Source organism: Ischnura elegans, chromosome 2 (assembly GCF_921293095.1).
Source record: "Ischnura elegans chromosome 2, ioIscEleg1.1, whole genome shotgun sequence".
Classification (NCBI taxonomy): Eukaryota; Metazoa; Arthropoda; class Insecta; order Odonata; family Coenagrionidae; genus Ischnura; species Ischnura elegans.
In genome coordinates, this window is record NC_060247.1 from 55,510,696 (window position 1) to 55,534,848 (window position 24,153).

The 24,153-nt window shown below is 38.4% G+C and overlaps 2 protein-coding genes across 2 annotated transcripts in view; one reads left to right on the forward strand and one right to left on the reverse strand.

The window, feature by feature from the left end:
* The window catches only part of LOC124153766 (N-acetyltransferase 9-like protein), a 112,361-nt gene that overhangs the window by 64,043 nt on the left and 24,165 nt on the right, over window positions 1-24,153 (reverse strand). The gene's annotated exons all lie outside the window — the stretch shown is intronic.
* The window catches only part of LOC124153764 (fatty acyl-CoA reductase wat-like), a 44,878-nt gene that overhangs the window by 12,133 nt on the left and 8,592 nt on the right, over window positions 1-24,153 (forward strand). Inside the window, exons 2-4 of the mRNA XM_046527115.1 lie at window positions 14,153-14,395; window positions 15,636-15,781; window positions 22,742-22,851. Coding sequence (XP_046383071.1) covers window positions 14,153-14,395; window positions 15,636-15,781; window positions 22,742-22,851 — 499 coding nt within the window. The remainder of the gene's footprint in view (window positions 1-14,152; window positions 14,396-15,635; window positions 15,782-22,741; window positions 22,852-24,153) is intronic.

The window sequence follows — 24,153 nt, forward strand, 5'->3', positions numbered from 1 at the left end:
TAATCTTGCACTTCTTAAGGGTATTCAAAGAGCACTTCGTGGTGGTATAAAGACACAAAAAAACTAACTTTACAATTAGCAGAGAAGCAAGAAAGTGCAATACTGAGTACTATTTACTTTGAGTCCTTCAGTTGCGGGAGTCAGGGTTATGGGAGTGAAAAGCTTAACTCTTGTTAATACCACATGATTGAGAGAATCGCCACCGATAAAATCATGAAAGTTTTACAATAAATAAATATCAGGCAATGTTTTGCTGCCAACAGGATGCACTTTCAAATTATGAGAGCTAACTAAAACAAAAATATGTTCTTTTTAGGGGATATTTTTTATAAATAAGTAATACAAGATATTTGAGCGGTACACTCAAATAATTGAATAAATAAATCAAGAAAGACAAAAAATATGCAAAACATGGAATTGTGTTCAAATCGAGGGCACCGTAAAGATGATTAACAGTTCTCAAATATCTCATTGAGGTGGACTGGATTCTAATTTCCATGGATGAGGCCCATATTTTACGCTAACTTAAAATATGCTTTGAAAAAAAATTGCCACAGTCAACTCTTCCCTCGATAACGAACACGGAATTCCTTTTAATTAAACTATTGAAAAGACTAAAACCTAAGATCATGAAGGAGCCACAACAAGACAGAGGACTTGACAGGTGGAGAAAGCGGATTTGACACCCGGAGGGGTATATGGAAAGACAGGTTTTCCAGAAAAATTCCTTCACTTCCGTCACTTAAAATAACTTATGCCTGGTCCACAATGAGGCGTTGTTGTATAATAAGCTGTAATACGTAAGCCGTAAGGGAGCCAAAATTTCATTTCACAATGGACGTAAGACTTAATCTACAACCCATGAGAAAAGTGGCCTAGACCATCCCAAAAGTACAGGCAATCAGAGTACGTTTGAAGCAGGGCTGGGGTCACCACACTGTCTCTCAAAATCGAAAGTGGGTGGTAGGTAAGGCCATCAACCACATCCAAATTTTCAGAAAAAATAAACACTACGGTCAATATATGGTGCATTAAAGTAAATTCATGAATATCGGAGTGTCCATCAATTGAAGACCTCTATTTAATGAATAATTACACTAAAACGGATCAAGGGCTTGACGTTAATGAGCACCTAAAAATACTAATAAATGTCGATATTTCGAGCATTTACTTTGACCATACTTGTTCCTCATGTCGCTCAATCTGCTTTAAAACACTGAAAAAGTATGCGCAGATGTAGAGAGCATAAAAAATGTCATGGAGAGATCCGGAAAAATAAATTTGAAAAAAAAATCTCGGAAAACAACCGCATCATTAAAAAACGCAATGACAACACAAGTCTCGATTGCGAGCCATGTCATCGGAACTCAACTGTTTCCGCCTTTTCTCCGTGAGCTCCTATTTTTTTTCTTTCGCCTTTCAACTCCCAATTGAGTACAGCAAATTTCTCCGCATTACATCTAACGGCATCCGTCTTACGTCCCATTGTAGACAAAGTATTGCGCATTCTTGAATCTCACGTGAGAACGAATGGAAGGGATTATTATAAGAAATCTTAAGCAAGAAAATTCAGAGGACGCATGAAGAGCTAAAGACTGAATACGATCTAGCACTGTCGTAAAACGGAGATGATACCCTAATGAACGTATAATTGCGTTGCACTTGCTAAAAAAAAAGCGTAAGAAGCACAATCCTGAGGCAGAATATTCAATGTTTCAGCCCTTACCCTTATATAGAAACTGTGATTGGCTAATTTCTTCACTTCCAATCACCTGTAATTTGCGACGGAATTTCTTACTTTTACAACAGAAAATCAATGACCACGACGCTCATTGAAGAATTACCGAGCAAGTTTCAGTGAGCATTTAATAGAAGTGCTGAACACGACCTTCTTAGGTGGATATTTTCGGCAACATCCCATTATGTCCAAATAGTAGCTAAAAATTGGAGATAAAATCAGAGGGAATGAATAGCGTTATGTTGTGCTTTACCTAAATTTTCGACATTATGTTTTACCATATTTGGACTTGACTATTTTTCACGAAACTTATTTCAATTACCAAACGTACTCCTTTCTTAACCTTTTCATACTTTTCATCAAAACTTGAAAATTCAAAACCATGTGGACTCGTGCCCCGAAATTTCAATCATATCAGAGAAAACTTGAATCTCAGGTGACACTATAAAAGGTCCAAAGTCTTTTTAATAGAACAGTTCGACGAATAACATTTACAGATTTTTACAGCGTAAAAATATATTTACAGCATTAACCTTGATGTAAAAATGATATAAGACATCTTCGCATTACACAAATAAGTGTACTAAAACATGATTAGTGTCTATAACAATGTGATGGGGGAAAACCCAGTGAATAAAATCTTAAATTTGATACAAATTTCAATTTATTTTCAAAATAAATATGAACGATTTCTCTGGTGAAAATTTTCCTTCATCATTCAATTTATGATAAAAATTTACCTTCTGAAGTTTCCATCCAAGTAGTTGTAGTCAATTCTCCATTGAGTAATTACATAAACTTTTCTACATAGTGTATGCACCAGTTTCGTAGCACAAGCTAGTTTCAATCAGTAAAATTAGAGCAAGTATGTATTCCTGAAGAATGCGGTGTAAAAAAATACTTCTTTTTGCCATAGAGCCGATGTTTAATTATTTGTGATAGCTCATCGACGGTATATCGGATCGAGGAATAAAAACACGGTAAGCTTGGGTAAAGCTCTATTCCATAATTCACAACTAATCACATATACGGCCAATAAGTAAATAGCAATAATTTTGCATAACTAAAGTGAACTTTTTCCGAAGAGATATAGTGTAACAACATATCTAATGATATAAAAAGATATCGTACTGCCCACAAATTATATTTAACCGTTCACAACACATGTATCGATTGCTTTACAATCATTTGTGAAGCAATCTAAACACGCGTATGGCATAATACCTGATTATGATTGTACAGCAATCAAAACACGAGTTGTGAAGAGTTAATTAAAATTAGTGGGCAGCACGATATCTTTGTTTATCATTTGCATCACTAACTCAAACAGTTACACGACCCGAATATTGATATTAATATCATAGAGTAGTACTCAAAACCAGACTAAGCCGAAGGCGATTGAATTCTCACACGTTCAGGGCAAAAGGGGATTTCTTTCCGAGGATTTTGAATCGAGAGGTGTCGCGATAATTGGAATAAAAATTATAAACCTGTAAATTAAACAAAAAATACAAGGCCACAATGCGCTACAGCAGGCATGTCTACGATAAGCATAGATAAGATGACGTAACTCCCTCAAATCAAAAGAGATAAACTCTAAACATATTAAAATTGCCTAGCAGACTGCTTGATTAAAAGGCCACAACACAACAACAGTTGTTTCGCGAGCAAATCAAGTAAAAGATGCTGGAATGGCTTGAGTTCATCCTCGAGGATTACAAATGGATTCTCATGAAAGAACATCAGTTTCCAGTATAATAACAGGTGGAAGCCCTCGGATGTGATTAATCACAGCACGTTGTAGAGCAGCGGTGATTTGATCGGCACCCTAATTGGTCCCCAAGATGAAGCCGTCTTAATTTAACTTCGGTTCCCAAGCTGATGACAAAAATGTCCTTGGGAGTTAACAGAAGGAATAACCGAAAATAAAATGGAAAGTATGCGATGACTGAAGGTGATTTGAGAGCAGGAACGAACGCAAACGGTCTGGCATTGGCTTAATGTCTTCCAAGTCCTTACGTAGCTTAGACTAACCAGTTGTGCTGGGAAAAAAATTTTTAGTCATGAACGTCAAAAACTATTCCTATTTTATACCATCCGTTTGAAAGTATAGAGCACAGAGAATTGAGGATGCTAGCATCTACCTTCTTCTAAAGAAATTCAATTAAAAAATTATTGGAAGTTCGAAGATAATTCTGAAGGATATACCTGACTAGAGTCATCGATATCAAATGACAATATCATTTAGGTTCTCTACCTATGACAAAGGGAATAGTATCCTTAATTACTTCCTATGCTTTATGATTTACACGATACACTTGAGGATATTCCAAAATATACCTAAAAACCTAGAGTTAACCAAGTATAACTGCAATGAAGAGTTACGAAAAAGAAAACATTCTCCTCATTAAAATTAACTATCTACTAGGTTTTCCGCGAAAAATATAACATTTCAACGCATTGGTAGTTACTTGATCAATAGTACATATGATAAATTCCTAATATTTCTAACAAAAAGAAATCTTACTTTCGATCTAATTATCGAAAGTGAGAAATTATATTCTGGATTTATCAAAATTATCATTGAAATCCTTGATCCTTCAACCCCGTCATACAAAAGTTTCACTGTTTGTATTACTGTTAAATAACTTTTGCGAAAGAAAATCCTGAAATTTATTCCCTCTTTTGATGTTTGCCAGGGCCTTTCTCTGCACAGCAGCAATAGATTCCCAACATCAAAATAAAATCCATCGGAATCAACACTTCTTCCAGAGGCACCATTAGAATGTTGACAGATTTTGTGGATGCAAATACCTTATACTTATCATTCAATTCAAACTTTTAGTTTCATCCACAAATTGATGATAATTATAAGAAGATTATTATTTAAGTACCACCAAATACTGACATCACTACACATTAAACTAAGGTTAAATAAAGTCAAAGGTCCAGACTAAAATCCCAGGCACAAGTCTTTTTAAGACAACAGTAACAATCTTACACTCTGTAAGAAATTGATCCAATCGTTATATTGGGGAATAACGCCGCGCCGTTAAGAAATAAACACTTTGAATTTATGCATAAAAAGTTATTTGTCACGTAAAATTTTATATCGTACAAAAGATGTTTTCACCGACGCGATGCCCAATTTTTCCTTAATAACCACGTTTCGCTGAAGACGTTACAAAGCTACTACTTTCCATTTATAACTTCGGTGATATATAATCAAAAGGTGACTGAACCCTGTCGCGTTGTGACTCTAATCTCGGACACCAACTCAACAGGAAGTTGACACAAAGCGCACAGGAACATAAGGATAACGAGATGAACGTACACATGTCAAAGCAATAGACAATGAAATAGCTCGCGTCACACTGCCGCAGGGAGGAAGTCGTAGGAGGGGGGGAAACTCACAGTTGATAACGACGGTGAATGGGGGACATAATGAATAGCAGTGAATTGCCATAGAAGGCCGTATTAGCAGAGATAATGCCAGCAGACTGCAATGATGATCGGTAGTTAAATCAGCAAGTTTGGCTACTTTACGAGGGGAAAGCGACTGATGAAAACTAGGAAACCTTAACGCCTAAGTAATACAAGCGTATCCCACGTACCCAACTTGGATTCATCAACGTACACTTACCCAACATCCTACGAGCTGCCTCAGGAGTATTTCTCAGGGGTACAGGTTTCACTTATGAGCAATGCATGACATACATAATTTTCATTAAAAATACCTCACATACGCGTAAATAGGTTTGTTCAGACCACATGTAAGTTCTCATTAAGTATGCTTCGCTCTAAATACTGCAATACATCACTATAGGGCAGCTAAAATACTAAATAAAAGATGGAAATCAGTTCTTAGTAAACACAAAACTTCTTTAGACATCGAAAACAGCATTTTTTATTGGCAATAATGATGAACATTACATAAAATTTCCCCGGATTGGGGGAGACCTCCTGCCATGAACTTCAAGACTCTCATATCCGCCGCTGATTGAAAACACTGAAAAACGCCCTCTCATCGAAAAGAGGATATCGAAAGGCAATGAGAAATTGGATTGGAGAAATTGGCAACTCAGTCATCTTTTCTCAAGTATTTTATCGGCTCTGTATTGCACAATAGTAATATGAGGCATATAGAGTGATGCATACTTGGTGAGAACTTACATATTGCCACTGCAAACATTAAGAAACGTTTCGGGTATGATGAGAAAGAGGCTACTCTAAGGCAACTTAGAGAACTGGGATCGAAGATAAGATTCTCCGGTAAGAATAAATGGAAACAATACAACAACAAAGAGTGAAAAAGAATTTGAAAGGATCCAACAGAAATACGTATTAATTAACCCACCCGAGATTTGACTCCAAAGCGTAAGCATAGTGAGAAACTCGGGTTTGTAAATAAATATTTCAGTGGAATCGTACACATTTGTTACATTATTAGGAGTAAGAAATGGAGTTGCAATCTTAAACTGCATTCTCATATCGAGTATCAGCAACGGCGGTACATATACATTACATCACAATCAAAAAACACTATTCCAGTTACAACGATTTGTAACTAAAACTTTGCCCTCTAGAGGTAAATTCATTTTGGCATACAGTATGATGACGTGCGGACGGCAAATTCAGTATATTTTATGGAACTTAAGTTGCTATCATACACCCCGTGATTTCGAAACCAAATAAGTGCACATTTTAAGGTACTAATGACATGCTGAGAATCGACTTTTGACGCACAAGCCTTGATTTACATACGTCAAAATGAGTAAGCCATATAGTGGATATAAGAAGATAAGTGAACATTCATCATACGCACACCTACTCCAATTGAAGCCATTATATTAAGAAAATATTTATTGAATACAGAAAACTTCGGTCGTAATTAATCTTCAGATAAACTTCGAATGCATATTATATTACCTATCTCTTGAATAAAAGTAATATAAATTGGTGGCTGAGTATCACTACTGATAAGTGTAGACCCCAAATAAGGTAAAGGAATGTTATCATTTATGTTATATGTTATGAAATATATGTTATGGCGATAGGTGTAGACAGATAAATTTGGTCAAATTGACGCGTATTACAAGAGCACACAAACAGGAAACACTACGGGAAAATAAGTTGTCGACTGGATAAAAATAAAAAATAATTCACAAGGCGACTACACGAAAGATAATATATATCCATTCAACATAAAGAGCAAAGCTATACTTTTATCGCGAAACAACTGATCATTAGGCCCCCCGAGGTCAAAGTTTCGCTTCATTTGAGAAATCGTAAGGGGAATTAGAGTTTAGACTGGATTTGACGGCCCTCAATCCAATTAAAAATGTCCATTATAGGGTCTGTCACTCTCCCTTCAAGGTCACCTCACTCTTAAATCATCAAACACCCCAACGAAGTTTTTAGCGTGCCCGATGATGACGCCCAGGCGTTTTAATTAGTTTCTCGTCTATATTTTTGTCCACCTAATCAGTAGGAAATGATAAACTTTTAATTTATATTTCCAATATCATCATTAATACTATACAGTACACACTATAAACCTGGAAGAACTCTATATGTGAACGGCATGCGAGGTCTTAGATTTCCCCGGCGAACCAGGTGCAGAAATCAGGTGTTTCTCGGGTTCACAACCGGGTAATTGGCTGCATATCCTCTGACGTTTCGAAGAATTACTTATTCTTCATCCTCAAGGGGATTTTCCGAATAAAAATACAGAAAATCCTCTTCGGAATGAAAATCCCCCGTGGATGAAAAACGAGTCGTTCTTCGAAACGTCGGAAACTGAGAATTCTTTCTGAATCTATACAAAGCAATATGTTACTTTAACGATGACGCATACAGCCAGATAGACATTTTCAATGCAAAATCACTGGATGTACGAATATTTTCACTCTACCAAAGCGGCTGGTATGATTTCAAGATCGCCTCTCAGTGACCATGACTCCACCGAGTGGAATGCCAAGTGCCTCAACTGAACAATAGCCGAGGGAAAAGTTCTTCACGTAGCAATGCGCCAGACAACTTTGGACGGCGACCAAAACTCGAAGTCTTTTGCAATATGCCCGCGAAAAAAAAGAACGTTGGTGAGAAGCTCATAAAAAGATCACTGACCCAACTCGAGAGGTAGCTGGTTGATAAAAAACGCTCATACACTCGCGAAAGGTTCCGGGAATCGAAAGTACATATATATTCTCGCTTTTCCCAGTTACACAGCTGAGTGCTCAACAACACCAGCTTTAAAAAGCTGAAGGCATAAGACAGATTTGAATCTCCTAGGTTCCACGGCCTCCCTACACTACGATAATTCTTAGAGCGCGGATTCGATAACATCCATGCGTGGAAAAGAGCAACAAATAATCTGTTGCTGCAAAAGGCAGACAATGCAAATTTCACAACAAAATTTTCAAATGTAGATAGTTAAAATTTGTACAAATCCGGGTCGTGAATAGCAATCATTGCTAGAGAAATTCTCATGTTTTTTACCTTTGCAGCATGGGAAAATTCCACCACTTTAACTTTTAAGAATTAAGATAGTATCTAGCGTAAATTTGTGGAATCTATAATTCATGTTGAACCAACAAGAAAAAATTATAACCTTCCACAGGATGATTTACTACAAGACCATGGTTCCGTTGAACAGTCAACTTCATCCTCCTTGGTAATGAAATTTAATGGATACGTACAATAAATAGTTCTCTTGATCGACTGTTCGACGAAACCATGGTCGTTCGAAAATTCATCCCATGGAAGTTCACAAAGGTCTTCCTGGCTGGTTCAACATGTCTCACGATGTGCTTACAGGTCATTTGGTATCTCAAAACGTAATTTTTCACTTCATTTTAGAAGCATGTCCTAACATAACATTTAAATTTTCACTAAACTTCGATCGAAATAATGTTAACTCCATTGAGGTCCATATTAATTGCCACGAGAAACAATTGCCTCAAATTGAAAGAATTCGAGCTTGATCGTTCCATTTCCGGACAAAATGAAGCTTTTCTCAGGCCAGATAATTCAATGTTTATTGCCGTTCACGAGACAAATCACTCTCACTAACAACTTACCAACAATAGTGGTGTATAATACCTCGATTAATAATAACTATTGTCCGAGCGATCGTCCCAACGATAATTGACCGAACTAGCAGTGTGAATGCATGTCCTGACAATAGTTACCGTAGTTCCGAACGTTGCCACTTTACGAAGTAAAACTTTAGGTGCTTGCCACTTTACAAAAAAAAACTTTAGGCGCTGAGGGACCGGAAAAGGAGGCGACAAGAGAAAGACGAAAAGTTCGTGAAGCTCCCTTCGCTCTATTTTTTCCGTGAATTTGTCCAAGCAAGGAATAATATGGGCGGAAGAAAAATTATTCATTAAATACACGTTGAGCACAGTAATATCTTGACCCTGCATACCTCAACAGCTTTGCTACCCATCAATTTCTCGTTCATTTTATAAGTCAGCACTAGAGGGCAGCACAGGTTTTAACCATCGCTGTGTGAATGCACAATAATTCCAACGATTGCTGGAATAATCGTAATCTGAACGAGGCATAACTCTCCTTGTTTACAGGAGAGGGTTACCAATAGTTAATACATTGACAGTAATAAGAATAACAGGAGCTGGATTACTGAGAAACTGGATGAAAGAAAGGAACTGGTGAGAGAAAAACCCTGAGGAAATACGAGCAGTCCAAAATTAAACTACCAATACAACGCAGGGTGAGCACTCTCCTCGGGTCATTGAATCAAGGGTCTACACCCGGCGGAAGATTGGACTACTTCCGTGCTTGAAGCCACAGTTTTCAGGATAAAACTCCAGTACGCAGCCAATTATAGTACACGGTGCATTAACCCGAACGAGATAATGTTTACATTCAAGCCACAGCTCTCGGGACACGAATGCAGTGCGCAGCTCACCATAGTACACGGTGCATTAACCCGTACGAGATTTGAACGCGTGAATGAACACGAAAATGCACCATTTCACCACCCAGCTTGTGCGAATGCATTAACAGAAAATAGCTGTTCTGATTTGTTTCATGCATTCGTACATGTTCCGTTACGGTCCACCAAAATCGTTCATGCAATTACTCATTAACTCGTGCGTGTTAATGCACCGTATAAACAGGCATTTAGTTTGTAATCTGCAATGACAGCTATGCACTCACTCGGGAATTCAACCCCATTGATGGTGTAGATAGGCGAGGGTAGAGCTCACCCCAGACTATTCCACAGATGTTTAATAGCACTAATTAAGGGTTTAAGGACCCGTACCTTTTCCTGAACCACCAAGTTTTCTATTTTGGGGTGTCCGAAGTCTTCATTTGAACTAACAACGCACCGATCTTAAACCAGACACTACCTACTGGGCCACCATGATGTCTCATAACGATTACTTAACCAACGCAGACTAAATACCTTAACTCAACAATAGCCTTACACCCATAGGTTTCGTAATTCTTTATTCGCTGGTAAGACAAAGGTGGGGAGTTTCGCAACAGGAGTTAAGTTCACAGATGGTATTTACGATACGCTTCTCTAAAATCAGAACTTAGGTTTTGAAATAAATGCCTCGCTAAAAAATAGCGACAGATATAAAACCCACACAAGACCAGACGTATTCGATAAAATTCGAGAGATATATAGTTCAACTGTGCGGTGAAAGAATTCAGTTTTTTATGTTTAAAAAATATCCACCATAAAAACCGACCTCCGCTCAAAGCAGTAACAATATATGTATTTACCTACCTTTTTCATTAAGTGACACGGGCGATTTCAGGGATGAAACTTCAAGGTTCTATTTCTTAATTCTATCGGCAAAAAATTTACAGGAAAATCCACATAAAATTAAAACACCAGGGTAATAAAATAGTGCTTTCGGTAAATGATTAATATAAAATAAAAACGTTTCACGGGACTGGATGGAGTTCATCGAAAAATTTGCAATGAACTATTGTCCGAATATTGAACTGACGTAGCAAAAATCGGGAACAATTAAAGAGGCAACCTCCACGGAGTAGCATCTTCCCACAGAGCTTCTTAGGAGATAGAAGTCCAAACGAATATTAGAAGGACCTCTTTAGCCCACCCCCTGTATTGAGTACAGTATGCCGAGCATCAATCAGCCGAAAGGAGATGTCTAAGTTAATGACATTTATTTCTCCGAAGCTCCTTTTTACTACAGAAAAATTATTGGGACAGCATCACTAAATCCGATTATCCTCCATTAGAATTACTTCAGAGACTGCTATGATCATAATATTGCCATCATCATGAGTCAACAATCCTAAGATTGGTTTGACGCAGCTCTCCATTTCTCTCTCCTATCCGCTAATCTTTTTATAGTGACTTATTTCTTCTCTTCTTCATCATCTATAACCTGTCCTATGTAACCTATTCGAGGCCGTCCCTTTCCCTTCTTCCCTTCCACGGTTGTTTTCATCAGGCCATCGCGTCTCATAACGTGGACAAGTAAGTTGTCCCGTCTTCTGCTTGAAGTGTTTAAAAGACCTCTTTTCTCCCATTCTTCTTTGCTCTTCCTCATTACTTACACGGTCAATCTATTTTTATCTTCATCGTTTTTCGGTAGCACCATATATCGAATGCTTCCACTCTTGACTTCTCCACTGCTTTCAACGTCCAAGCCTCGCTTTAATAGAGAAACATGCCCCATGTGTAGCATCTGATGAATTGAAACAATATTGAAAATCGGTAGAAAAACAACAAACAAAACTACCTCACACAGATTACGAAAAGCTTTCGATGGTTCATCGACTTCTGCTACGTCACATCATTCATAAACATGACCTGGCAGAAAAAAAATGTATCCAAAAGATATTGAGTCACATTGTCTCCGCGTAGTCTCTCTCCCATGGTCTCAGCGGAGCGCTCCACCCATAATGGACCGTGGATGAAATATGGCGCTTTCCCCAACGCACCCTCATTGTCTTTTATTACAACAATCATTCCACTTTCTCCCGGGGGCGGGTCCATCCAGCTGGGCCGCCGAATGACGACGTAAAGCTTCCCCGAGTCAATTCACTCTTCAATCGACAACAGGGAAACAATTAGACACCAATTGCCAAAAAATTATGCCTAAAGGACAGAATTGGCTCCAGATAGGAGCAGCCAAATGTACCCGAGGAAATATCTACGAATACCCACGCAGATTCTCAAGTATTAATGTAATCGTCAAGATGCTCGAGTACCCAGACGAGTAGGCAAATACCACAAAGACCAAAAGGGATAGTTGAAAGCATCTGCTGCACTAAAACAATTCGGTTGAGCTACTAATTGATTTGCTGGAAAATGTCCGAAGGCATAAAAAACAAAATTCCCATTAAAAGTATAAAAATATATACCTTCGGAAACGGTTTTTTTATGTGTCTCTCAATTAATATTTTAACACATACTCTCCTCCCCAAAAATTATTGCATCACGATTGAAAATCCGGAAACGTAGATATTATTTTTTCCAACAAAAATTGACTGTTTTCCTGTCTGCTGGCACTACATTACCTCGACTGATATATAACACGTGCCTTTTTGGACGTTGGGTTTCGCGACGTTTTTCATCTGCTTGAAAATAAAAATATACCATATATATAAAACAATTATCCCCCAGTCCATCAAAATTCATAATTATCCATAATTAAAACGATTAAACACATTTCTACACTAAAAATTGTCTCTGGACTTAATGTCAGTGATTATAATTTCGAATCAAAGGCATACGGCAACAGGGAAACAATTAGACACTAGTTGTCAACACATTATTCCCAAAGGACACAGTTGGCTCCAGATAGGAGCGTGCCTATTATACAAGACTGCAAGAAAGACTAAATATGGTTTACAATACCTAAATATCACAATAACTTACTTCACACCCTGAATTTAATTTACGACCACACTTTTGATTCTCAATTTCATCCTTCGTCATTGGCGAACAGCAACGAACAGATATTCTCTTAAAAATATGAAATCGGAATTATTTCTGATATCTCTCGAATGATTTTTTACGTTAACGCTTGGCCGCTGAATCGTGCAGCAAATCCCAGTGACTTCTTGAGGTCATTGCTTCCGCACAAACAAACACCGAAATTCCCCGAAACGAGACATGTGCTCGCTAGATAGGTATTGAACTGGGATGATCGTTCAGACAGAATTCGCGGCAGCTCTTTGACTAAAAAGATATTTTTTACTTACTCACAAAAAAAGAAGATATCTTTTCCATTACAAACCTACGACACGCGCGTTATAATTATCAACTATCAACGAAATACCGAAGATACACAGCGTGAGATACGATAAATCTACTTTTGTCAGAACGGCATCAATCGAGAAACCTTTGCTCCTTTCGGGGATTTTGATACTTGAATGTTGGAACCAGAAGAATGATGCAATTCCTAAATTCTGTACGAATTGGTAACTCGCATTTAATTGCATCACGCAAGATAGTTTTTTAATTGAACCGTTTACCACAATTTCCACTGAAAATGTGACATGTACATAATTATATGACACTCATTTCGGATGCGGTGGTATTTCATTACAGCAGCCAAATTCTAGCATTTAGTATTACTCAGTATTCTCCAAATTCGTTCCAATTAATAACAATTACACTTACGAGGATTCGTTACCTATAGGTAGAAATTTCATCTTTGACCAAAAATGATTGTGAATGCCCAAAATTACATCATCACGAAATGCTAATTGTAAGTGAACGATTCACTGATAAATTATATCGTCGGCTTGGTCGCTTAAATTATCTAGGGTGAAAATGTTGTAAATATAAAAAAAAGAGAAAAAAAGTAGCACGAAAATAATATTAGTTGCTGGTTTATTGGAAGCCTGGATAGATCTACTTCACGTTTGCACAAAAGATTTTTTGAGCCTTCATTCATACACATCGTATTACAACGAGAAAACTAGATTTCTATGCGTTTTTACTGATAATATGTTCCTATTTCATTTTCATAATTTACTTTTTAGAGAAAAATCATTGGATATAATCTGGACCAATTTTTTTCCAACAACAATTTTTTTCCATATCATTCATGCAAGTCGTCTAAAATGCGAATCCTTTGAACACCTGCCAATACTTTCATATGAAAGTATTTAATTGAAGTCATCGTTATTAATAACTTCAATGGCATAAAAAATGTCCCAGATTATTCTGAATAAAAAATAAATCTAATAAAATTCATGGACTATGAAAACGAGTAACACTCTGATTGAAACATAGCCATTGAAACAAGCCTCAATTTAACTCGAGAAAAGTCAGCTATTAAATATACTAGAAGAACCAAGGTATGGGAAACAAAGGACCACGTTAAAAACAACCATTACTCAGCAGCTGATTGATACGAATGATGATTTTTTTCCATCGTCTTCCAGGCTTTCCGAGGCTACCCAGCAGATCGTGCGTCGAAGGTGATCGCCATCCCAGGTGACATCTCGCAGCCGGGCCTCGACCTCTCGCCCGAGGAAACCCAGAAACTCATCGATGCAGACATCTCGGTCGTCTTTCACTCAGCGGCCACCGTAAGATTCAACGAACCCCTCAAAACGGCCATCCAAATCAACGTGGGAGGAACACAGGCCATCCTCAACCTTTGCAAGCAGTTCAAAGGGATGAAGGTGGGTACAAGTGTTTCATTTCCTCTTCTCCAAGTAACTAATAACCAAGAACGGCGATTTCATAGCTGTGAAAAAAAACAGTCGTATTCCCGCAGTGTTCACCCGGATTTAAGAGAATACTCTCTCCCAGTCCCAAAATCGCCTTCTATGCAACACTCATAATGCAGTAAGCTTTTGCTTATGCCGGGTATCTCAAATGGAAAGGTACCAGGGGCAGCGAGGGGGGTTTTGGGGGATAAACCCCCCCAGAGCTCAGAGATTTTTTTAAGTTTAATCCATTTTACTCTATGGATTTATATTACTTATAGAATAGTGTTACGGTTAATCAAATATCTCTCATAAAGCGGTAGAACTAGTCATTTTGAACCATTAATCTTAAAATTTTCTGGAGGAGGGCCCCCACAACCCCCACTTACCCTGGAGGGTATGCAAAAACCCACACCCCAAAGTATTATTGCTTCTAAACCCCCTAGCCTCAATTCTTAGCTGCGCCCCTGAAAGGTACCACTAACGAAAATCCTTACATTTTCATAGCCAGCTTTGAAACTTTTCAAATGCTTTCAATTCTTCACTCCCTCTGTCCTGCGCATCTGATGGCTTAAGCCGCCGTGAGGACGAAGTGGTGCAATCGCGAGCATGGGGGCAAATTGTCCTAGGGTCCAGAAGGTTAAAATAGCCTTCCGGATATGAAATGAACGACTCACTCTGTAACGTCAGTAATAAGAATATTCATGGACTAAGAAAACGCATCAATTTCCCTTGATCACTTTTTTATCATTACTATTATTGTTTAAATTTTAAGCTATCATCCTAAAATTTTCAGGATAGATAAAATAGGCGCTGGTTGAAAATTTTCAAAATTTCCTTGCTGAAAAAAGTCCCTCAACATTTTATCACATCAAAAGTTATCGCATTTTAAATGCATACAACTGTTGACAAAAGGACAAAAGTCCAAATTCCCGGAAATTTTCAAGATGATGGACCAAGTTTTAAAAAAGTGATACACGACTGTATAAGACAGAAATCAAATACTTAAAAGAGTTTCAACGCGATAATTTATCGCAGCAATGACAAATAATCGCCAAATTTCGACTAAAAGCAAAATGACAGTTGCTTCGATGTTTCTTTTTAAATCTACCTAACCTGTTTTTGTGCCGACACAAATTCGAAACCAAAAAACCTCGCAACGAATATTTACCGTTTAAAATACACCTGAATGCTTTCGCATTTACTTTTCCAGGTTTTGGTGTACGTCTCGACGGCATATTCCAACTGCAACTTGTCCAAAGTGGACGAAACCATTTATGACGCCGCAGTTCCAGCACAGGGTGTTCTGCAGTGCGCCAGGTGGATGTCAGAGAAGCAAATGGAAGCCCTCGCTCCTCAGTAAGTTTCAGTACAATGTAGTACAGATCAAAATATGGGGTAAGAACCATGTATTAAAACGCTACGGTCAATTAGAATATTTCAATACCCAAAGCCGGGGATTGAAATCGCCTTTATTAAATGTAATGGAAATAGCAGGTTTTTATACAGGTACTAATGGGAAAAAGTATCCCTAAGTTCTTCTCGGCATTCTAAGCCTGCGATAAAACTATATTCATGTATAATGATGTATCATTCCCGATGCCAAGTTCATAGCCAGGGAAATGTATATACATCACTTCTTCTTTTTAACGCCCAAGTCTGAGAGAGAGTACATCTCTTCCATCTTCAAGGTTATACAAAGAGACAAGGGCGGATCCAGAATTTTTCTGGAGGGGGGGGGGGCACTAGTGTCAGACAGGCAAACTGTCTTTTCAAATTTGAAATTGAAAACAACATACAACAATTACTGTACGACATATTCTCTTCATTTTAATGTGAAATTAAATGGTTGAGGCTTAATAATTCACAAAACAAACTTTGTTTTGTGTACTACGAATTATAACCGTATAAGTGTCTGGGGGGGCACATGCCCCTGTGCCCCCCTAAACCCGCCTATGCAGAAAGACAATCAGAAATTACAACTAACCAGGATAAAAACTAAGGGGTCACACAAAGTCATCACCATTAAATATTATAATACTGATAACATCCGCATACATTACAGAAAAAGATTTGTATTTCGAGAGAAAAAAGACTTCATATGAGAAGTTTTTTTCACTTTTTTATTTGCAGAATATGTGTGACGATCTGGCCTGGTTTTATCTCCAATTTGCAATTCAATCACATAAACATGATGACATTGTTCAGCTGCTTCATTTTATTTCGGGGATCGGGTTGGTGTGGTGGCTAGAGTGTTGGCTTCCCACCCGGTGGGCCCAGGTTCAAATCCCGGCAGCGGCAGAGAATTATCAGAGACTGCCCGATCCCTGCTTGAATATTGTGTGGAGGACATTTCAAGCGCAACACTCCGTCCGACGGATGGGACGTTAAGCCGTGGTCCCCTTGGCGCCTTTCGTTAAGAGCAGGCTAACGCCGACGCCAGGTTTCTCTCCACCCTTCCTTACCTACCCTTCCCTCATGGCGCAAATGACCTCAGCTGACGGTCGCCTCCTCCAAATACCATACCATACCTTCATTTTATTTCAAAATAGCCCGGGTGAATCGATCAAAGAACTCATCAGGAGTCCTTTAAATGTCAACGCAAACGATGTACCAATGCTTCCTACTTGGTCATCGGTAATCCTACAAGAGCATTGAAGGGCGATAAGTAGAACACTTTTCCTCCGAACGAAAGGCGAAAGTATTAACAAAATCACTGAAACCAGATTTGAGACTCAACTTCGGTTTGGGAATACATATATAGATGCTTATGAAATAATATACCAAGGTGATACACCACAGCGCAGATAATAACTCAACGACAAAATGTACAACATATACAAACTGGGACTGAAAAATTCAAACCAAAATCACAAATTCCGTTTTCCTTACTCTCTTTAGGCGTATTTCATATTTAATATATTCCCCAACCAACACATTCAAAACGACAAATCACGCGACTTTTTTACATACGATTTACCAGGCCCATTCAAAATCCATTGTTTCTTGGCCCACTCATTCCTAACTCTATCCCTCTCTCTACTTGAACAGAAAACACCATCTTGCAAAGCCCATTCCCACAACCTATACGTAACCAGCAAAATTTTATCATCACTTAGAGCTTGCCGTAGGGTACGAATACCTACATGGCCTCGACATTACTCGCACTTCATTACATTTGTTTTCGCTCAGTCATTGCAAGAAGACGACCAGGCACTGAGAACATGTAAAGTCAAGACATATGGTTCGGGATATTAAATGGCACTCGTTTTACGTACATTTCTGTGCACACAAAAAATCACACACTTCTCACATCACGACCGCAAGTCATTCCATTACTCTTCAAGTTGCTCTGGGCAGAAAAATTTCGCACCCTCATTAAAAAGCAATCTTCTTCGTCAGGCGAGGAAGTTTTTCATGTGATGCGTCATTTCGAGATGCAGTGACGCTTCGCCAGCGAACCTGGTGGTGGTTTTTTTCCCATTTGCCGTCAAGTCTCCATGTAATTACTGAGGATGCGTTCCCAAAATAACTAACATGTCTATATTATGCTGTCAATGTATGGAAAATGAACACCCTTCCAATTTTATTATCGAAGTGGCAGTTAAATTGAAACAGCCATCAACATAACTTAACTCAATATCGTCACTATACAACGAAAACATGACGATTCATAACATACAGCAGTTCCTTATTTTATACTGATTCAAGAGCAACAAATAAAGTTTGGCTTGAATGACAATGATTTGCCATAAGTAATCATCTGAAATGTTATTTCCACATAAGGGAGGAAAATAAGTTCCCAAAACCAATATGTACCAAGGCAAAACACATTCTCAGAGAGCCCACAGGAGGAAATACAGACTGGGATTAACTCCTCACCGAAAACGCTCAGGCTGCTGGTATGCCACGGCTTAGGAGTTGGTATATCAGGCCTTAAACCTTTTGAAGTCCACGGGACAAATATGTCCCAAATTTGTGAAATTATCTCAAAATTAGATGAGAAGGTATGATAGTAAGAATTAGTTCCATTGAAGAATAGGCTATTGGCTTCTAGTTTTAAATTATTTTAATTGTATCCTTTAGATGTTGTAGTTTCCACATTGCTAAGAACTTTCATTTGAAATGCTGTTTATTAAGTGGAAATTTGATAGTTTATAACAAATCAATGAAAGTCAATTACAACAAGACTTTCGGTTTGTCCCTTATGTGTACCTACCCTGTGGAGTGAATACCGAAAACTCCGCATTTGTGCTTTAATTTTCACAAAATTAGTGTTTTTATGCCTTTGGACACACATGTCCATAAAGGACCATAAAGGAGCGATAGTTTTCGGTATTATTTCACGTTCCAGACTGTATCTCAGAAACTATAAGAGATATCGCTTTCATGTAAAAGTTTTTGGAATCTACGCATTCATATTAGTCTAAAAACGTCTTTTGTTATGCGATCAAATGACTGCAATCTTTGTAGACCTTAAAGGATTAAGTAGTTGGAGTCGGGACCGCCACAGGCTTTCATGGAAGATATATTTTTAACCAACTTACTACTAATGTAGCTAGAGGTTACTTAAGAGTTTATCATGTTTTGTGATAAGTGTATATCATTTAATAAGTTTATATTGAACTATAGACATCACAGATATTCGGCTTAATTGATCATTTTTAATAACTATCGGACTGACAATATTCGCTAAATACTTGATAAAAAGTTATCCCTTTAGATATGGTATACAAATATGAGTCACATTTCACATATGTAAACCTATTTCATCCAACATTTTGCATACGTGACAGTAGTGTGTAATAGCTTAAGATTACGTAAACACTGAAGGGTAAAAAGAAAAAATGTTCAACACCATACCAGTACATCATGAATTTATCATTCAAGTTAGAGGAAAATAGTAAAATTACACACATAACGTACGAGGAGAGATTTACCAATAAACACAAGGAACATCGCTTAGAAAAAAAATATGTTTTGTAATATTCAGAACAGTTAATAATTATTAACACAGCTGAGCTCTCTAGAGGTCATAGAAAAAATATAGTTTTAAATCACAAAAAGTGTAGAATTAATGGCCGGATCCCCAGGAGCAAACTCATCATTATCCGTGTTGGCAGACTACTGACGTAGGGTTTCTCGATAAAGCGCAAACAATCAATTGACGCACGGAGCGTTTCATTACTTAATGGCTTTTTCGTTTTATCTTCCGAGTCACTCTGGGCATACATCGATGACATAAAATATGCTACACACAAAAACGCCTCCCTGACCTCCGCAATGCTTCGTGAAGCGAGTTTTATGACTCACACAATACAGATCTAATGACGCATTCAGCAGAGGGCATTCAATAAAGGCTTTTCCAACGTTGCCTTACAAAAAACTTCATCATATAATTTCGCCAGGTTGGCAAGAAAACATTCTAAAAATTTCACTAAGCGTTGTAACTACTTTTGCGGGATGTCATACCAGAAAAAGCACCAAATGAAAATTAAACTTAAGGTTGCAATCACCTTATCAATGCTACTTGCTTATACGTCATCTGCTTCTGTTTCGACGAGCAGAAAGATGACATTTCTGTCAGGCGCCCAGCTTGGACAGTGTCTCCATTTACTTTTAGACATTTTGATGTCTGACTTACTCCTCATTTATTGTAGACCCCTTTTAAATGATATAACTTATATCAATAATATATCCCCTTACTGCTTATTACTCTGCGGAACTTGTTACACTTCGATACTTTAGATGATATTGAAACAGTTCAATTTGCAAGAAAAGCAAGAAAACTTTACACCATTAACTCGTCAATTTCAAGAAGAGAATCAAACGATTCGCACCAACCAAAGACTAACCTCACATCCATTTCCACGATAAGTGGCATTTGAAATTTTAAGAGACCCTACCTACAGCAAATCATAATCGACAATGTAATTGACGGAGCGAGTTGCGACGTTGGAGCTGGATCCATTACATGTCGTCAGAATCAATTATCTATAGTCTTAATCACACGATCATTTTTTTCTATCCCCTCCACGGGACAGCTCCAGCAATCGCTCCAACGTTGGCGAAAAACAATGAGTTTCACGCGATCATTTTCCGCGATAGCTCGAGGGATGTAAATCCCTTTTTCCATCACTCGATAGGTCTCTTTTTCCATCGCTGGCAATGTCCTTCAGCTAATCAGAACGCACGGTAGCTAACACAGATAATTACGACAAGCGTGGCTTTTAATTGAATTACAGTTGTAAAACGGGATTGGGATGGAAAAAGGAATGATGGGAATGACCAGTGGCGTAGCGAGGCGGGGGGGGGGGGAGGGGGTCCGCCCCCCCCCCCCCAAATATAAAAAAGCACACTTTCTTTGCATCAAAAGAGAAAACCGAATATTGAAAAATGATATAATTACAAAAGATTTCTTTGAAAAATGAAGTTTTTTCGATTATGAAAAGTGTTAAAATTAGTTTAAAACCCTCTATTTAGTACCCTGTGTTTCAAAAATCCCCCCACTTGGTTTTGCCCCCTCGAAAAAAATTCCGCCACTGTGAATGACCGTGTAATACAGAAAATGATGTGTCAAGTGATCAATCAAACTTATCACTGGAGCCATCATTCTGAGGGATGAAAAATGACCGTGAGTTTCAGGCTTAGTAACGATCGTTGAAGCACTTCGCTGTTCCGCGCACGCATTTTTAATTACTTCAAATTAATCACTTCCAAAAACCTGCCACCGCTTAGAAAGCCAGGATTAAAATGACGTTAGATTGCATTGTAAACTTCTGAGCAGGCAAATAGACACATGCTTTTTCTTCGTCTTCGTCCCCCTTTTGTAGTTACATTTCATAATTTCTGCCATTTCAAGTAGAAGAAAAAAGTGATTCAAACTCCTTTGCAAAAGTACAATATTCATTGATACATACACGGAAAGATTCAGGGCATGAACAGAGGAATGAAATTACATATATTAATACCATCAAGGATGGATTCAGGATTTTTTCTGGGCGCAAGGGTCTGCCAATCAAATAGTTTTCTCATATTTGAAATTAAAACAACAACCAACAATTACTGCACGAAATATTATCTTTATTTCAATAAGAAAGTTATTAATATGAAATTAAATGATTGAGACTCCGTAATACTATAAGAAAAACGATCATAATGATAAACGAAATAAAAATCTTGTCTTTTTTTTAAGTGCCAGGGGAGGGACGTGCCCCCGTGCCCCTCCCCCCCTAAATCCGCTTGTGAATACCATAATTAACTATGTGGTGAAGAAAAGACACAGGTGAATGGTTAGACAGACTGCCAGACCTCCTGGCAGGGAGAATGAGTGAGGACTGTTCCATCGCTGAAAACCAAGGATGACTATAAATTTCAGCATCGTGCAAATGAAATTAATAGCTTATTTAATGAAATTTATGGTTTTCCGATGCAAACGAATTGATAACAAATTGCGAAAGCAAGCAACTCGCATACAACCGAAGCATCTTCCTGTCCCAAAGAAATGTTCAGGCCATGTACCTGCTTCTGATTTAGATTGCCGGCCACGGTGGCGGCCTCGCCTGCCAATCCGTAGGTGGTGGGTTCGAATCCCGCCTGGATAGGTGATTCCTATCCAGGGCATGGATGTTTGTGCTGTGCTTTGTTAATGTTAAAGACCCCCGTTGTAAAGGCCGTCATGTGCTGTTTATGGGGAAGTGGGATATAAATAAAAATACCTGAACACTCGAGGTAACACACGGCTTGCGGGTAGGCCCGGACGGGAATGAGGGGGGTTGTAGGGGCGGCAAAATTTGAACAGTTAACTTTGAAAATTTATTTAATTTTCCAATTAAATTATTAAACAATAATTATTAATTTATAAATTATTGAACAGCAATATTGATAAGACTTCTTAATTGCAACCATACGGTGTGTTATTTCAACTACCACATCTTAAAAAAATAACTTATGGATGTTATTGTCGTGGCTGGGTAGGGGGAGGATCAGGGGTGGAGGGTGGAAAACTGATCTTTACCCCCCTGACAAAACTCCTCGTTCCGGCCCTGCTTGCGGGAGTACACTTTAAAGCTTTTGCGGGGATAAAGCAATTGGCCAGCGTAAATGGCCTTTTTTTACCAAAATCAAGGCCGTAACGACAGTGCAAAAAGGCATTCGTCAGGCCACGCCCAGAATCCGAAATGAAATCGAGCAAACCACGACTGACCTTCACTTATCCGGCTCCGACCGAAGAATCAATCAATCAAAATACTATATCATTTTCGTTTTTTTTCTCTCCCTTTCTTTTTGATTTCATGGCGCCGATCGTTTTGCCGACAGGGTGATGCAGAGCTGGCCCAACTCCTACACATTCAGTAAGTTCCTGGCCGAAAACCTGCTGAAGGCCGAGAGCGGAGATCTGCCCGTGGCTATCTTCAGGCCGACAATCGGTAAGTGAGGTTCATGACCGTATCAAGGAGTAAGGAATATCGTAAGCATTAACTCTAAAAGAATATTGAGGATCATTGGGTGATCGACGCCGGTTGAAAGCGTATTAAACGTGGCTCCGACTTCGCAACATATGAAATTGCGTTGCCGAAAATTCGCCTCACAGCGGAGGAAGAAGGAACCACGGTTGTGAAGATTTTCGCATTGCTTTCCTCGTAATTTTAATAACCAAGGCACTTAGGATGGCTAATAAGTACCAGGAGGTTGAGGCCTTCATCGAAACTTCAACTTAAGCATTGTTATGGGAACTGGAAAAATTTAGTTAATTAAATATTAATAAAAAGATAAAATTCTGCTACTAATACTTCTCTTTGAGCATTGAATACACCTAATCGAAATAAAATTTTCTACTGTTATGAACTACATAAAAATAAAAATAAATGAAAATCATAAAAAAAAACGCTACCATAGTAGTCAGCCAAGCAGACCATGCAAAAGATCTCGGATTTTGCCATTTCAATCTAGGTCGCAATGGGGAGGTGCAGATAATCGTTCTTGTTTACATGTACTCTGATGTAACAACAAAATTTGAAACAAAATTTACACGCAATACCGCTTCATTCTAACGAGCCGCTTTTCGGACGTTAGTCGTCGGTTCGCCTGATTCCATGCGAATGGGGCTCGCAGTCAAATGAGTCGATGATCACAGTTTTTCCATGTCCATGATTGTGCATTACCACAGCAGGAAGGCGAACAAAAAAAATGAGAACCCCCATGAGGAGAGCCTTTCACGCCTAAATCCGCCAGTCACACCACGCAGCCGACGCCTCTGAAGGTTAAGGCATTAGACGCTGATTCCTCCGGCACATTAAAGATAAAAACTAGTCTTCACAAAAATCCACCAAGGGCAAGGCTGAAGAACACAGTGAACTTGCAGCTTTTAGAATCCGGTTTTCGCATGTTTATCGCGCGGTATTCCTTTAAAAACACTCGAGCTTCCATCCATAACGATATTTTGATTTTACGTATGTACTGGTTTAACAAGACTTCTCAAACATGTGTATTAGTAGGTAGTTCCAGTGAAAACCAGATTTGTAGGCCGCCAAAGGTATTACAAAACCTTGCCGACAAGGTGTCCTCTTGCAGGTATTCTTTACTAAATAAGGAAATAACGATCCAAAGACCATCGATTCCAAAAGAAACTTGCTTTTGCACATATGATATTAGATGGATTGAGCATATTTTAAATGCATATTTTTACCGTGGTGATAGGAAAGGAAGGAAATGGAAAAAATCGATTTTTT